This window comes from Diabrotica undecimpunctata, chromosome 2 (assembly GCF_040954645.1).
Source record: "Diabrotica undecimpunctata isolate CICGRU chromosome 2, icDiaUnde3, whole genome shotgun sequence".
Lineage (NCBI taxonomy): Eukaryota > Metazoa > Arthropoda > Insecta > Coleoptera > Chrysomelidae > Diabrotica > Diabrotica undecimpunctata.
Window position 1 is genome coordinate 61,199,411 of NC_092804.1, and position 16,757 is coordinate 61,216,167.

General features: G+C 33.0%; 1 protein-coding gene across 1 annotated transcript; it reads right to left on the minus strand.

Moving 5' to 3' along the window:
• Positions 1-257: 257 nt before the first annotated feature.
• On the minus strand, positions 258-13,112 carry LOC140433321 (dynein regulatory complex protein 8-like). The gene is made up of 4 exons (XM_072521351.1): positions 12,981-13,112; positions 11,899-12,136; positions 7,257-7,467; positions 258-427 (listed from the first exon to the last, which is right to left on the minus strand). Exons 1-4 carry the CDS (start codon positions 13,003-13,005, stop codon positions 296-298), a joined length of 606 nt encoding a protein of 201 aa, XP_072377452.1. The 5' UTR covers positions 13,006-13,112; the 3' UTR covers positions 258-295.
• Positions 13,113-16,757: the final 3,645 nt, after the last annotated feature.

Here is a 16,757-nt window from a genome sequence, read left to right on the forward strand (position 1 = left end):
ACAAATAATTTACGATAACCTTTAATTTTCATTAAAAAACAGAGAAGAAAAAATCCAAAGAAAATATTCCAACAAGAGCTTTTGATTTAAAAGTGAAAATGGAACGTTAATAAGTTTAATTTTACATTAATGTGATTTTATTCTTAATAGCTGTGGTTCTGTAGGTAAATTACTGTTTAGCTATTGAAAGTTATTGCTGAATAATTACATTTTACATTATCAAAATATAATGTTTTAGTACCAAAAACAAATGAAAATAGTTTAAACAATATATTAATCAATAAAATTTTCAGATTTATAAATTCATTTGACTAGCAACTCTTCTAAAATAATCAGACATTGTTCGTTGTGGCGGTGGTGGAGGTGGTTTTTCAGCCTCAATTCGATCTGCAAGAGTGTAGACACTGTTTTCTCCAACGGGTTCATACTAAAAAATAACTAATTAATATTTAAAATAATTCGTGTTAACGTTTTTCCAATATACAGTAAAGTCCGTTTTAAGTCACTCCACTCCTACATAATTCCTGAAGACTTACGTTAAAATAATAAGTTTGAACTGGCATTTCTTACCAAAATTAGTCCAATTACCGAAACGTTTAATCAATTCTAATCTCTATCAATAGATTTACAAAATATACTACGGAGTTTAGACGAACATTGTATAATATTGAGAAAAATAAAGATGTATTCAAATGTATAATAAATAATGAATATCTACTTGTTTCTCCCCGATATAAGTAATTCTATTTAATCATTAGCGGACTAACACTTCTAGCGGTCGGCCGATACTTCTACCGTTTGGTGATTTATTTCTGTTAAAAACTAAATTAATAAATATCCAGCCAGATAACAATGTAAAATATTGCTATTTTAAGTTATAGATTGTCAGCTGTCAGATACAATAAATTCAATTTTGTGATGTACACCATCGTCTAAAAACCATTTTGTATTTTAAAATATAATAAACATCTTTAAGTAGAGTGAGATAATTTTAGTTATTTGAACCACAATAACTACAGTCCATACACATACACATACATACACACATACACACACACGCACACACATACACATATACACACATTTATACATATTACTCGGTCCTTCGAGCCGGATATTTTGAAAATCCATTGCAACAATATGTTGAAAAAGAAGATATTAGCGAAGCCTATAGTAGCAGTGGTCCAGTCAAGGACTAAACTATTTTGGAGGAATTCGTACACAAAGAGGTGATATTTAATCTAAAAACGAATTGGTCAACTATAAATTACAGTTCAGAAAAATGGTTTTTTTATAACTCGTATATACCCGTTTAAACTATTTTCTGATCCTATTACTGTAATTAAGGGTTTGTGGTTTTACATTATTTTGATTACTACTTTTTTACAACCTTAAAACGACTATTTTAATGTTATTTAACTCTGTGAATATTTTTCTAAAATTTACATTTAGTAACAGGTTCCAGACAATTAGAACTCGAAACTAATTCCATTTAACCTTGGTGTACATTTCTAGATCAATATTGCATTTCTTTCCATTATTTCCATATCTAATGTCCATTAATTTTAAATCCATTACTAATTTACCATTCTATAGTACTTCTAGCCCCATCACAACAAGAAGATGCCAGTTTTGTGACGGAACCTGACGTACTCAAAAGTGAAGTTGAAGCAGCAATTATAAGGCAAAAAAATCAGAAAGCTGCCGGTCCAGATAACATACCTATTGAAATGATTTGGGCCCTAGATGACGTTGGAGTGGATATAATACATCAAATTTGTCAAAGAGTGTGGGAGACAGGTAAATGGCCTGAGGACTAGACACAATCACTATATATTCCCATACATAAAAAGGGAGCGAAAGATTTATGTAGCAACTATCGCACAATTGCTCTAATTGCACATTGCAGTAAGATACTCTTACACATAATTCTCGAGAGGATAAAGCCCTTTTTACTACCTAACATTGCGGAGGAACAAGCAGGTTTCGTCCCCGGACGTGGTACTAGAGAACAAATTTTAAACGTACGGCAGATTGTAGAAAAATCCAGAGAATTCAACATCACAACATATTTGTGCTTCATAGATTATAGTAAAGCTTTCGATTTGGTCAACTGGAGTAAAATGTGGCAGGTTTTTTCTGAAATGGGAGTCCCCAATCATCTGATACTGCTAATTAAAAGCCTGTACAATAACAATAATGCCAGAGTTAGAATAAATGGGGAACTAACCGATAGTTTCAGGGTCACAAAGGGCGTGAGACAAGGCTGCATACTAAGCCCAATTCTATTTAACATCTATGGTGAATGGATAATGCGGAAAGCTACTGAGGACTTGAACGGTGGCATCACCATTGGCGGGAAGAAGATTTGCAACTTGAGATATGCAGATGATACTACTATCCTCGCTAGTTCTGAAGCTGAATTGATTCACCTGCTACAACGGATAGAAGACGTAAACTTAACGATGGGCCTTAAAATAAACAGAGATAAAACGAGAATCATGATAATTGACAGAGCTAACAACAATCAAAATCATCTGGTCATGATAAACAATATCGCTGTTGTAGATAAATTTGTGTATCTGGGCTCATTAATAACCAACAAAGGAGGCTGTACTGAAGAAATAAAGCGGCGGTCAGCAATCGCAAAAAGCGCTATGGCAAAATTAACTAAAATTTGGAAAAGCCATGAAATAACTACCGATACAAAAATGAGACTAGTAAGAAGTCTAGTTTTTCCAGTTTTCACTTATGCATCGGAATGCTGGACCCTTACTGAGAAAGACAAAAAGAACATAGATATATTTGAGATGTACTGCTGGAGACGAATGCTGAGAATACCATGGGTGGACCGAAGAACAAATGAATCCATACTGGACCAGCTAAACATAAAGAAAAGACTAAGAACACAAATATCAGAACAAATAATAAGCTATTTTGGACATGTGCTTCGAAGAAATGGTCTTGAAAAGCTTACCATTCAGGGAAAAGTAGAAGGCAAAAGAAATAGAGGTAGATCTCCCACACGATACACGGACCATATTGTTGCTACCATTGGCACTCCATTGTCAGAATGTGCTAGAATGGCAGAAGATAGAAAAACGTGGAGGAACATTGGGAAATTTAGCTAATAGCTTCATGATATCACGATACCTGCATCAGGTCAACGACTAAGAAGAAGTACTTCTATAACAATACAAATACAATTGTCACATGTCTAGTTATATTTTTGTCAAACCATTGCTAGATTACAATATCTATTTAACCCATATCTCCATTTTAATTATTAAAATGTATATCAAACAATTAATAAGAAACAGAAATACATTGACTCAAAAACTAGTAATGGTAACTTAATTTTCTACAGATGTAGATACCAATTTGCCTACTATTGCAGATGTAGAAGTTAACTTGTTACAATGATTTATTACAAGATTTTGATCAATTCCAGGTAACTATAGAGAAGAAATGTGATGAGACAGATTTAGAGATTCATTATGAAACACGAAAGTAATTTGAAACATCATTTTTTGATACTATGGAAATTTTAAGAAACAATGTAAACAAAAATGCAATGAATGCTACTATAATAGTCCAACTCTTCCCAATTCAAATCTATCTTTTGACTATACACAAAATAACTTTTTACCAAAGATAAAACTGCCTTTATTTAAAGGTGACTATTATTATTTAGAGGTGGTTAAATTTCAATACTAACTTTTTATCCATTGTTTATAACAATCCTGCAATTAACAAAGTCAACAAAGACAATTTGTTTACGTACCTCACTAGAAGGCTATGCTAAATAAATCATAGATGGAATTTACTTTGTGGTGTTTTTAGATTTGGTAAAAATAGAATTATTGCAGATAATCATATAAAAATCTATTTTTCAGACAGAAAAATAACAGAATTAATCGTTAAAGAATCTGCACAAACATGCTGTTAGATGAAACAGCAACTAATTTGACACCTTTAAAGAATCTTAAATTAAGCCCAGAAGAAAGTTCTGATACGTATTTAATCTATTTAGTCGCATCTAAGTTAGATTCTAATTTAAAAAACTCTAGTTATGTATCTAATAAAAACCATTCAATCAAAGATATCCAGTTAAATGTAACTTATCTGTACATTAATTAAAATGTAACTTTTGTCTAGGAGAACATACAATATATACTTGTAGAAACTTTTTAGATCTTTCACCAAATAATAGATTTGATCATATTAAAAAATTAAAACTATATACTAATTGTTTGAAAATGGGCCATTTCAAAGATAAGTGTAGGCTAGGTAACTCTAAAAAATTATCAAAAAAGCATAGTACTTTGTTGCACATTCATTCTCAAATTAAAACCACAATTGCAGAGCCAGCTACTAGTCAAAGAAATTTACTATTTAAAAATAGGATTCCAGACTATCTACTATGATATTTCAAGCTAAGAATAAATACAATTTTCGTAAAGCTAGAGCAATTTTAGACAGTGGTGCACAATCAAATTTAATCGCTGAGCAATTTGGTCAAAAAATTTAGATTCTATTGCTCAATACACATTTTTCAACTAACGGTATTAATCAATCTAAAAGCAATATTCATTAAAAATGTAGCATTAGTGTAATTTCATATCATCAACCAACATTCTACAATTTTGAACTGTCTAGTAGTACCAAGTATTAGCAATTCAACTCCATCACATGCAGTAAACGATTTTTTATGGAATATTACTGAAAATAATGAACTTTCAAATCCATCTTTCTTTGAGCCAGTATGCATTGATATACTAATTGGAGTTCGTGACTTTTTTCAATTTTTCCATTATTTAAAGTTTAGATGAACAATTAAAAAGGTTTTGGGAATTAGAAGAATTTCCTGAAAGTAACATTTTATCACAAAGTGATATTGAATGTGAACAATTATTCTTAAACACTCCATCTAGAGCTCCCAATGGGCAATTCATTGTTAAATTGCCATTTAATTACCTCCAATCCAAAAATATTAGGCAATTCTTTTGATACTACAGTAAACCGTTTATATTCTCTTGAAAACAGACACAACCAGTCCAAAGTTAAAATACTTATACAAGCAATTTATTGATGAATATCAAGAACTTAATCATTTATTCAATGGTACAAGGACTGTTGATACAAAATTACAAAATGTATATAAAGAATCCAGTCTCACTACTAAACTAAGAGTAGTTTTCGATGGAAGCTGTAAAACTACCAGTGGTTTGTCTCATAATGATATACAATATGTGGATCCTAAGATCCAAAATAATATATATCCTGTTTTAATCAGTTAAAACTACAAATAATTATTTGGAGTGATAATTTAGAGAGAACTTCAGGTTCTGCAGTTAAGAACAGTCACATATGGCACTGCTGATGCTCCATATCTAACCAAACGATGTTTATTTCACTTATGTGTGGCGATCTATTAACTGGTGCCAATGACCTTCGAACACTTAAATTCTTATGTCAACAAATTTCTTTTATTTTAAATTCACATATGTATACAATCTCTTGTTATTTTCGCCACTCTTGTCTCCTCCATTGTACTTATGTGATTATTTTTTTTGTGTTTAGGACCCTGTGTGATACATCATTGTAATTCTTCTCAGTATTTTTATCTCAGCCCTTTCTAATAGCTATTGTTTTGAGGCTGTGTCGAGTATTGTTTCTGATACACATGGTCTTAAACTGGCTGTATAAATTATTAATTTCATCTCAGCGTGAATATCTCGGTTTCGTCGTGTAGTGTGGTTTGGACATCCTGCCGATATATTTGCCTTTTTTACTTAATCCATTACTTGTTCAATGCTGACGCGAAGAATGCTAGAAATCAAGCATAGACTAGCAATGGCCTGAACCTTAAGAGCTAAATTGGTTAAAATATGGAAAGACTGAACAATAACAAGGAATACTAAGCTCAGGTTGGTCAATGTCACATACTCAGCTAAAACATGGGCTCTCAAAAACACCGATAGGAGTAAGATCGAAACCTTCGAAAAGTGGGTCTATAGAAGAATTCTACGCGTGTCCTGGACAGAACATAGAACCAATTGCAGCCAGTAGATACAGCAAGCTAATAATATTTGTGTCACCACAGCCTAACAAGTCCTCAAGAGTTAATGAGGAAGAGTATGAGATATATGGTACTTTATTGTAACACGTGGTAGCAACCAGAATACAGCTAAGATACCACCAATACACAACCAGATACATATCTGTCTCTTTCGCCTCCAACTTCTCATTAATTTCTTCTTCTTGCAAGTGCTTCTATTCTTTGGTTTGTGCAGGAAGTAATATGCATAAATAATCTACATGGAACTAATTTTAGAAAAATATTTACAGGAACAGGAGCTTCTATCAATATTTAGAATTGTCTCTTCTCTTTGGGTAGAAATTTCTGTTTTCGGACAAAAGTCTGTATTGAGTATATTCCATAGTGCAGTCAAATTATCTCTTTCAGACTCATCTTCAGAAATGTACTTGTTGTAAGAATTTTCTTCGTTGGAAGTAGTGATCTTTTTTACAGCTTCACATTCTTCAGCATTATCAGGTACTTGATATCTAAGGCAAAATCGTCAGTATGATGAGAATCTGAGGCCAAATCGTCACTACGTACATAATTAGACCCTGAGGCAGCATAAGGTTCTTCCACGGCTTTATTTTCAAAAATATTTAAGAGCTTGTCAATTTCTTCTTGATACTTTTTTGTAGTAAATCTGCAACCAATTAATACGAATTGGTCTGGCGATAAATATCACCTGGTGTATATTATTACTGGATCAATAAAATCCCATTTAGAAATTATATTGAAAATAAACGATTCCATATCACTAAACTGTGTTAATCGGCACCTAAATTATGAATAATATATTAAAAAACACAACAGACATCTTTTCTTCAAAGACATCAAAGATATAATAGATAATAAATAAAATACGGATGCATTCAAATAACATGAGCTTTTGAAACCAATAGAAACCAGCAGATTTTTTGAAATTTTGTGGGACATGTCCCACCAGCAATGAAAAGATAAAAAAAACCTTACTTATAATAGATACTCAATTTTTTTTATTTAACAATTTTTTGTATACTGAATACCTTTTAATACTACAATTTTTTTGTTATTTCTCTAAATTAATTATAGCAAGCATGTATAAAAATATTTGTAGATCTCTAATAATGTCAACAAATTTTTATTAGTAGCCAATTCCCTAATAATATGGTCAGTTGTATGGTTATAAACTTACCATAAGTTGATTAATATAATATTCATAATTAATCGTGTTCGTTAATGGATCAACAGCAATCTCAAACATTTCATCCAGTTCATCTTGAGTAAACGGTTCTCCATCTGTAAACATTATTTCTGCCATTTCGTCTTTTGTCAGGTATCCTAAACCTTTTGGATCTAAGGAACGAAAAGCTTCTAGAAGATGCTCAGGGGATGCAGGTTCATATCTTAAAATTTTGAATGTTTTAATACCATATAAAAGAAATATATAATTTAGAAAAACCTAGAAGAATATCAAAAATACTAGTACAAAACTCATTTTAGTCATCTATATCTTTAAGTCGAAAATACATTGTAAATTAACCTAACAAGATCTTTTGTTCATTATTATGTTGACAAATTATTAATTTATTTAAACTCTAAGATATCAATTTCGCTTTTTATTAGCTCTCTAGGGAGTAGGTTCGTTATTTCTGAATGTGTTTATGTGACTTCCATTTTAGGAACTGCCATTTGTAAAAAAATGCTATACGTCGCCATTCAAACAGTCGCCGTTTCTTTGTTATTTTCGTAAAAAAGCCTTTTTGAGTAATTTCAATAATTAAACCTTTTTACTTGCCTCATTTCTATAGTATTAAACAAATGAGGTCGCAATTTTTTTTGTCTTAGGCGACGAATTTCCTTTTTGCCTTGCTTTTGGTTAACCACACAAGATTTCCTAACTCTATAAAAACTGAGTCTGCTTTTTGTTTTGCCAACTTGTTAGCAATAATATTTCTCCCAATCCATTTACGACCTGGCTTCCTAATCAAAGTTATCTTGTTAATTTCAGTCATCTTAAGATTAAATTATTTATGGTCTAAAACCAGCGTTACCTTCACAGTGTTTAAAGTTGCTTGGCTTTCTAAAAGGATATTGTAGTGTGTCGAAGGGCTGTGGGACATGTTGGCATTGATACTTCAAGTTTTTAGATAGTCAGTAAAGCAAATATAGTACCTAACATTCAAATTAAAAATCGATTTAATTGACTCTCACGCTCAGTGTTCATACCATCGTTTCGGCAGTCTACCAACTGTTCACCTGGGATCGGTTTTTAAACTCTAAATCATCTTGTCAGTCTCTCTTTATCATCATTATTATCAATAGCTATTACATTTATTGTAGGGTATAAGCCTTCCTTAGATATGTCCATTCCTTTCTGTTCGTTGTTTTTGACACATATTAACAGAGAAGAAATACGCCCGTAATATAATAAATATACAAAGCACGAAAGGTGCGAAATGTAACTCGGACCACTTTTTGGTAAGAGCAGGGTATAAAATGAACTTTAATATAATGAAATACTACACAAAAGAAGCACGAAGTGCGAATAACCAGTAGACTAGATGAAGAATCAGAAACAGTAGCTCCAAAAAAAGCGTAAAAGCATAAAAGAAGCAGTTTTACACATAAAGAAACCCTAATGAAAACTCTTACAAAACACAAAACAAAAGAATGGTATGATGAGAAATGCCAAAAAATTGCAGAAAAAATTTAAAAAATAAGAAAAAAAAACAATAGAAAATTTAACAAATAATGGTGATAGTAGCCGACAAGAATACAGGGAATTGAGGAGAATTATGAAGAACACATTCTTCTTCTTCAGTGCCTTATCCGGTCCGGATGTCGGCGATCATCAAGGCTATCATGGTTTTGTTGACTACTCTGCGAAACAACTCCGCGGAGGTAATCCCAAACCATTGTCCTAGGTTTTTCAACCACTAGATACGACGACGTCCCGATCCTCTCCTGACAAATACTTTTACCCTGCATAACGAGTTTAAAAATTCGATATTTTTCTTCGTTTCGTATCACGTGGCCGAGGTACTCAAACTTACGTTGTTTCAGTAAATTAAGTACTTCTTTTTCTTTTGTCATGCGCTGTAGGACCTCAACATTGGTGACATGATCCATGTACGATATTTTTAGTATCCTCCTGTAGATCCACATCTCGAAGGCTTTAATCCGCTTTTCATCTTAGTTCCCAAACTGAGATCACTGCAGCACAACAAGGATCTCAACTTGATAAATGTAGACCTGTCGACTCTCTGGATCTCTTCGCTACCTGCCATTAGTGCCCCGGGGTCTAAATTTGCTCGGCTGACAATCATGAATTTAGTTTTCTTAATATTAAAGTCTAGTCCGTATGTTACGCTCACAGTTCTCACTCGGTCTAGTAAGACTTGTAGTGAAGAACACATACAAAAACAAAAAAAGAAACTACAATGAAAACAAACTCAAAGAGATGGACTAAAGAAGGAAATGAGATTGTTTTACCAGGAAAAAAGGAAAATGCAAGGAGTATATCAGAAAAATAACCTATTCATAAAGAATAATGAAGGGACATTCATAAATGAACCTGGAGAAATAATAAGAAATTGGCAAACTTATTTTATACAACTGTTAAAAAAAATCAAAGAAAAAAGGGAAACAATTCTTGAAGAAAGGGTAAAGAGACAACAGATATACAAAATAATGAAAAAGTTGGGCCTACTAAGTAAAATCGTCAGGATGGTAAAACTGACTATGGATAACACAACAACCGAAATATAATAGCAGGGTCTTTTATCAAACAATTTTAAAACAAAAGAAAGATTGCGACTAGGGGACTCAATATCAACGACTCTTTTTAATCTGATACTGAAAGGAATAATCAGAAAACGCAAAATAAATATGCAGAAAACAATCTTTAAGAATGGCCATTAATGTATAGCATTTGCAGACGATCTAACAATAGTAACAACAAATAAAAAAGAACATAAAAGATTAATGAACAATATAATAAAAGAGGCAAATATATTTGGGCTGCTAATAAACAAGGATAAGACCAAATACATGATGATAGGAGAGACAGATAAAAAACAGGGAAATAAAAAGAGCTCCAGAATTTACTTACCTGAGTGTAAAGCTAGATGAAAAGGGGCATGGGGAAGGGAAAAGTAACAATAGCAAAAGGAAACAAAAAGTATGGAGCATTACGATTATTAATGAAATCCAAATATGTCTCAATATATTGAGGTGTGAAAATAGATGGTCAATGGAAAAGAAGGAATAATAAAGAACTTAAAGAACTATATAATGAACCAAAAATAGCGACCGTAATTAAAGCATAGAGAGTAAGATATATAGGACACATTGAGAGAATGGGAAAGGAAAGAATGCCGAAAATGGTTCTATCACGAAAGTCAATAAAAAAAGGATAGACCAAGAACAAGGTGGAAAGACAGCGTATATGAAGATATACAAAAAAGTTATATTGAGAATTGGAAAGAAAAAGCATTGGAGAGAAATCAAGAAAGGAAGTGGTAAAGGAATATATAAAAAACTAAAAGAAATTTTGGGCGAAACGAGGTCCGTACTGCGTTAGTTAAAATGAAAAACGGGCGATCTCCAGGACCTGATAATATACTCTCTAATATAGCACTCCTAATAGAACGAATAACTTTTCTAATGAATCAATGCTGCCAACAACATAAAGTACCATCTGAATGGAAAACCGCTCACCAAGTGTCATTCTTTAAAAAGGGTAATCGAAAAGATCCTAACTGCTACATAGGCTTAAGTGTCCTACCTAATTTCGGGAGATTGTTTGGAAAGATAATAATGGAAAAATACAAGATGATGTAGGACATCTAATTAGCGAAGACCAAAGTGAATTTACGTCTGGTAGATCTTGCACTGATAACTTGTTTATACTCCAACAATTAATAGAAAAAAGAATACCGGTTGGTACCGAAGTACATCTAGCCTTCATCGACCTAGAAAAGGCGTATGATACAGTTAGAAAACTTAAATTGTGGCAAGATTTACAACAACTCGGCATTAGTCCATACCTTTTACGAATAATCACAGAAGTATACAGGAATAACACTACTTACCTAAAAAATCGGAAATCGACTATCAGAGCCAATAAAAGTAACTAAAGGACTCAGACAAGGATGCAGTATGTCACCCTTACTGTTTAATTTATATATTGAGGCAGCCCTCCAAAATTGTAAAAACCACTGCCAGGGAATGGTAATCCAAAGGAAATGACGTACTGTTTTCCCTGAACTTTGCGGATGACCAAGTCGCCCTAGCTCAAGATTCTTATGATCTAGAATTTATGATAAAGCGTCTATACAGAGAATATGTAAAATAAGGGTTACAAGTCAGCATAAAGAAAACAGAATATTTAGTTATCAATTCAGATGCAAGGTTTGAAGTGTTGATAGACGAGGACGTGGAAATCAAACAAGTGGAACAATTTAAATATTTAGGTGCACTCATTGATAAGAACGGCTTGGGAGAAACCGAAATTAAACACCAAATTTATTAGGGACGTAAAATTGTAGGATATCTGAACTCCTTATGGTGGGATCGCAACATTTCCAAAAGGAACAAAAAAATAATAGGGCAAACCATGGTTGAATCAGTAGACCTCGACGCTCATGGACTCAAGGAATTAGAAGAGCGATGGAATCGAGAGGTTTGGAGGAGGAGCATGTTTTGGACCTTTAGGATGAAGTTTAAGCAGGCGATTTGCGTAAAGCAAAGAAGAAAGAAAAAGAAATAAAGAAAAAGAAAAATATTTGTTTTAAAATAAATTTTGATCTTAAATTAATTTTTTTAATACCTACTTGTGGTCTGAAATCAAAGTAAAAGCCTTAGGTAAAAAGTTTACCAAATGGACACATCCAGGCCACTTGGCGTTTTTAAGACCAGAAATAATATCTTGTATATCTGCTTCAGTAGGGCAGCAACCTAGTCCTCTAATAATACTAGCTACATCTTTTAGGTCAATCGTTTTAGTTTGGTATTGGTCGAAAACAGAAAATGCGTCGGCGATTCTTCGTTCTAAATCATTTTCTATGGGTACTGATAAAATAAAAGTATATTAGTACCATAAAGGCAGTGTCAAATTTAGCCAAAAATTGGATAAAATAAAAGTTATTATTTAAAATAAAAATGATAAAAAAAAAAAGTGTAAGCAGAAAAATATTTTTTAATCGTTGTACGAATAATAAAACATTTAGTAAATGATTTATTTTTTCAATATTTTAAACAATTACTATTCTTGCATTAAGCACTAGGCACTTTATTGTCTACCGATTTCAATACACAATAATACAAATGTATGTAAGAAAACCTCAAATCTTTTAGTTCAAAGATCATGCTAATCGTTCACAAAGAATTGATTAAGCGTTTGCAATTCCAGAGGCTCTCCAGATTCAGTCCACAGCGATTACCGAATGCTTCTAAATTTTCGAGAACATTTGCTTGGCGAAAGATTTTCTTTATTAAACGATGCCAAATTTAATGTAAAGCAGAGTTTTGCAAAACTCAAACAATTTTTTGAGAAACGTTACAAAAATGTTAAAAACATAAATAAGTAAATGTGTTAACCTAAAGGAAGACTATTTTGAAAAATAAAAATGAGTATTTGTCATTTCTTATTGTAAATTGATCAGGAGTAGAGCAAGGAGATTAAAATTCAATTTTACTTTAAATTTACGTAAATTATTTGGGTCATACCCATCCAAAAATGATTTCACAAATGAAACAAGATATGCTGTTAACAATATTGATATGAGAAATTGATTGGAACAGGTATATCCAATTACATATTTATTGCTAATTAGGTATTTACAGACATTTTTGCTATCGCATTGTATTATATAAAAATAAAACTTTGTAAGTATTTAGTGGACTTTCTTCTTACCTTCAATTTCTTCCTCATCTTCCATTTTAAAAAAAAATCTAAATTTATATTAAATAAAAGTAAATTTAAAATAATTTTAACATTGTTCCCGTAATGACAGTTTGTACCATTAGTATTACTGTCAAATTGACGTAAATATCAAACTCAGACATTTATTTTCCTTTATATGTAATTATATTTTTCGTCATTTTTATAAATATTTACTAAATTTTTAGACTAAGGAAGAGCATAAATATTTACTTAATTAGTAAACGTAGACAATAGAACAACTCAAAGTAAAAGATATACCTATTATAGCAAATATAACAACAGAATATTTGCAGTATTTTGGACACATTGGCAGAAGAACAGGGTAAATCACAGATCACCTACCTTAGTATTATTACCACTTAGATTAGTGGTCTGTGGGGTAGATACCCTAATCTAGGGTAGATTCTATTACACAAAGCAGGAGACAAAGCAAATTTAGAGAATTACAGACCGATTAGCCTCCTCAGCCATATATATAAGTTGTTTACGCGAATACTAGTTAAGAGAATGGAAAGAAAATTAGAGACTTATCAACCAAGGGAACAGGCAGGATTTCGAAAAAGTTACGGAACAAATGACCATCTACAAAGTATAAAAACCCTAATAGAGAAAGCAGTGGAATACAATAAACCTCTAGTTCTAATATTTATCGATTTTCACAAAGCCTTTGACAAAGTTGAGCTAAGCAAAATATTACAGGCGCTTAAAGAATGCAGCCTAGGTTATAGATATACTAAATTATTATACAAAATATACCTGCAGGCAACAACCACTGTCAGATTACATACTAACAGTAATCGCATAAAAATAGAACGGGGGGTTAGACAAGGAGACCCAATGTCACCTAAACTTTTTACTACGGTGCTAGAACATGCTTTTAAGAATTTGGATTGGAAGACAAAGGGAATAAAAATAGATGGAGAATATCTAAACAACTTACGTTTCGCCGATGATATACTTATAATAGCTGAAGATCTAGGTATGGCAAGAGAGATGGTACAGGAACTCGTTGTGGCTACAGAAAGTGTAGGTTTAAATATAAATATCTCGAAAACAAAAATCATGACCAATTTGGTACCCAACCAGAACATCAGTATTGGTGGAAAAGAAATAGACCTCGTAGATAGATATAAATACCTGGGACATGAAATTATGATTGGCAGGGATAACCAGACTCATGAACTGAAGAGAAGAATCGGCCTTGGGTGGGCAGCATTTGGAAAACTGAGAGAAACTTTTAAAAGTGAGCTGCCTACATGCCTAAAGAGAAAGGCATTTGATCAGTGCGTCCTCCCAGTCTTGACGTACGGAGCAGAAACACTTACCTTAACAAAAGCAGCAGCTACCAAACTGAGAGTCACGCAGAGAAGAATGGAGCGGTCCATGTTAGGAATAACTCTGCGAGACAGAATAACCAACGAAGACATCAGGAGAAGAACCGGAGTGACTGACATCATCGAGAAGATAGCCAGACTAAAATGGAGATGGGCAGTACACATAGCCAGAATGACAGATGGGCGATGGACAAAGAGGTTATTGGAATGGAGGCCAAGGGAAGACAAGAGAAGCGTCGGTCGACCACCTACAAGATGGACTGACGATTTAAGAAGACTCAATAAAAACTGGATGAGAGCGGCGCAAGATAGACGGGGTTGAAAACATGAGGAAGAGGTCTATGTTCAGCAGTGGACTCTTGAGGCTGGATGATGATGATGATGATGGGGTAGATACGAGAGTAGAGTTGAAGGAAAAATGCTCTTCTTCTTCTCATTTCGCCGTCTCCTTTCGAAGGTTGGCGATCCAAATGGCAATTGTAGTTTTGGAAACTGCTGCGCGAAAGATCTCTGCGGATAAGCGGTCGAACCATCTCCTCAGGTCTTTCAGCCACGAGTTCTGGCGTCTTATTACTGATCTTTTGCCCTGTACTTTTCCTTCCAGTATAACTTGAAGTAATTCATATCTTTCGCTTCTCAACACATGACCAAGTATTGCATTTTCCTCTCTTTGATTATTCCTAGTAATTCTTTTTGTTTATACATGCGACGAAGTACCTCAACATTAGTAACTCTTTGTACCCATGGAATCCTCAACATTCGTCTGTATATATACATATCAAAGGCATCTATTCTTTTTTCTATTTCAGAATCCATTGTCCAACTTTCACAGCCATACAGTAAGACAGAAAAAACGTAACATCTGATCATTCGGATTCTAAGCTGCTGACTAAGGTCTAAAGAATATTTTCATGTTCATGAATGTTTTCTTCGCTTGCTCGATTCCTGATAGGATTTCTTTTTTTGGATTACACTGGCTGTTGATATTTGCTCCCAAATATTTTATGAAAGTTACCTGTTCTATTATTTGTCCCTTGAATTCAAATGCATACAAATACCGCATTTATTATATTTTGTAGTTCTTGTGCGTTGCTTGCTATTAGGACGGTATCCTGACGTTGTCTATGCTGGTTCTGTTAATTTTGATTCCACCTTGAACCTCTTCTAATGCTTTTCTGAATATAGATTCCGAGTACAGATTAAATAATAGCGGTGATAAGACGCAACCTTGTCGCACTTCTCGTCGGATTCGTATATCTTCGGATCATTCGGATTCTAAGCTGTAGACTAAGGTCTGATCTTGTAAAAAATGTTTTCATGCTCATGAATGTTTTCCTTGCTTGTTCGATTCTTGATAGGATTTCTTTTTTTTGGATTACACTGACTATTGATATTTGTTCCCAAATATTTTATGGAATTTTAAGGCTCGGTGGAAGATATTAAATATACTGATTAGGCGAACGTTACACGAAGCCGAACAACTGGCCTAGGACAGGGGAGGATGGAAGCTAATTATAAAAAATTATAAAAATTTGATTATGTCATCACATTTCTATAAGGGAGTAGAACTGTTGAGGTGGGGAGGAAGACAACAGTTGTCTTACTTTATACCTATTTCCTTTTTTTTTTTAAATTATTTAAAATCAAGAGTAGGATATTTTAAAGAAAAATTATTCAGCGCCTTCTGCATTTTTATGTTTGTTTTGTGTATACGAACGACCTCAGTGTTACAGTTTCTATAATTCATGTTAATGCACTATTCAGAACCGACTATATATGCCGCAACTAGGAAAATATCTAAATATGTTTAATATTATTATTTTTCACAATAATTTAATCGAGGAACTACAATCATCTACAATATTAAAAGTTCGCTAATAATCAAACTCAAAATGTTACAGGAAAGCAAAATTTCTGTATGCTTTCTCAATTTTATTAAAAACTAAAAAAAGACGGATATACGTACATTTCATTAAAATATATATAAATGAAGTTTATATTGCTTTCTAATATTTTCAAGTAAATCGAAACATATTTTTAATGTTTTGGTATATACAACGTAGGTACATAGAAAAGCATATTTCAAATAGGTAGGGGAAAGGGGAGTAAGATGACGAATTCTGGATATTTTCCCAGCATACAACCAAAGAAGATAGACGCTTAAGCGTCTATATTCTTTGATACAACTCTGGCAACCCTGTCTTCAGTCAAGACCGAACACATGTTCCAATGTTTCTCCCCTTTGACTACAATACGATGTTTCTCCTCTTTGACTACAATAACAGCTACAATACATTAGCGGCAGAGTTTAGTATGATACCAGTGTTGGTACCAATATGTAATTTTTAGAAAAAAAATATGACACCTGTGGGTAACTTGACGAGTTATTCGTGATCTTACCCGAATTAACTAA

Bases quoted from the DNA above. Each gene is read 5' to 3' on its own strand.
- LOC140433321 (XM_072521351.1), bottom strand. From the start codon at position 13,005: ATGGAAGATGAGGAAGAAATTGAAG. The intron at 7,468-11,898 runs GTAGGTATTAAA...CAAAATTTTAAG, and splicing joins ACTTTGATTTCAGACCACAA to ATATGAACCTGCATCCCCTG. The intron at 428-7,256 runs GTAAGTTTATAA...GTTATTTTTTAG, and splicing joins ATTATATTAATCAACTTATG to TATGAACCCGTTGGAGAAAA.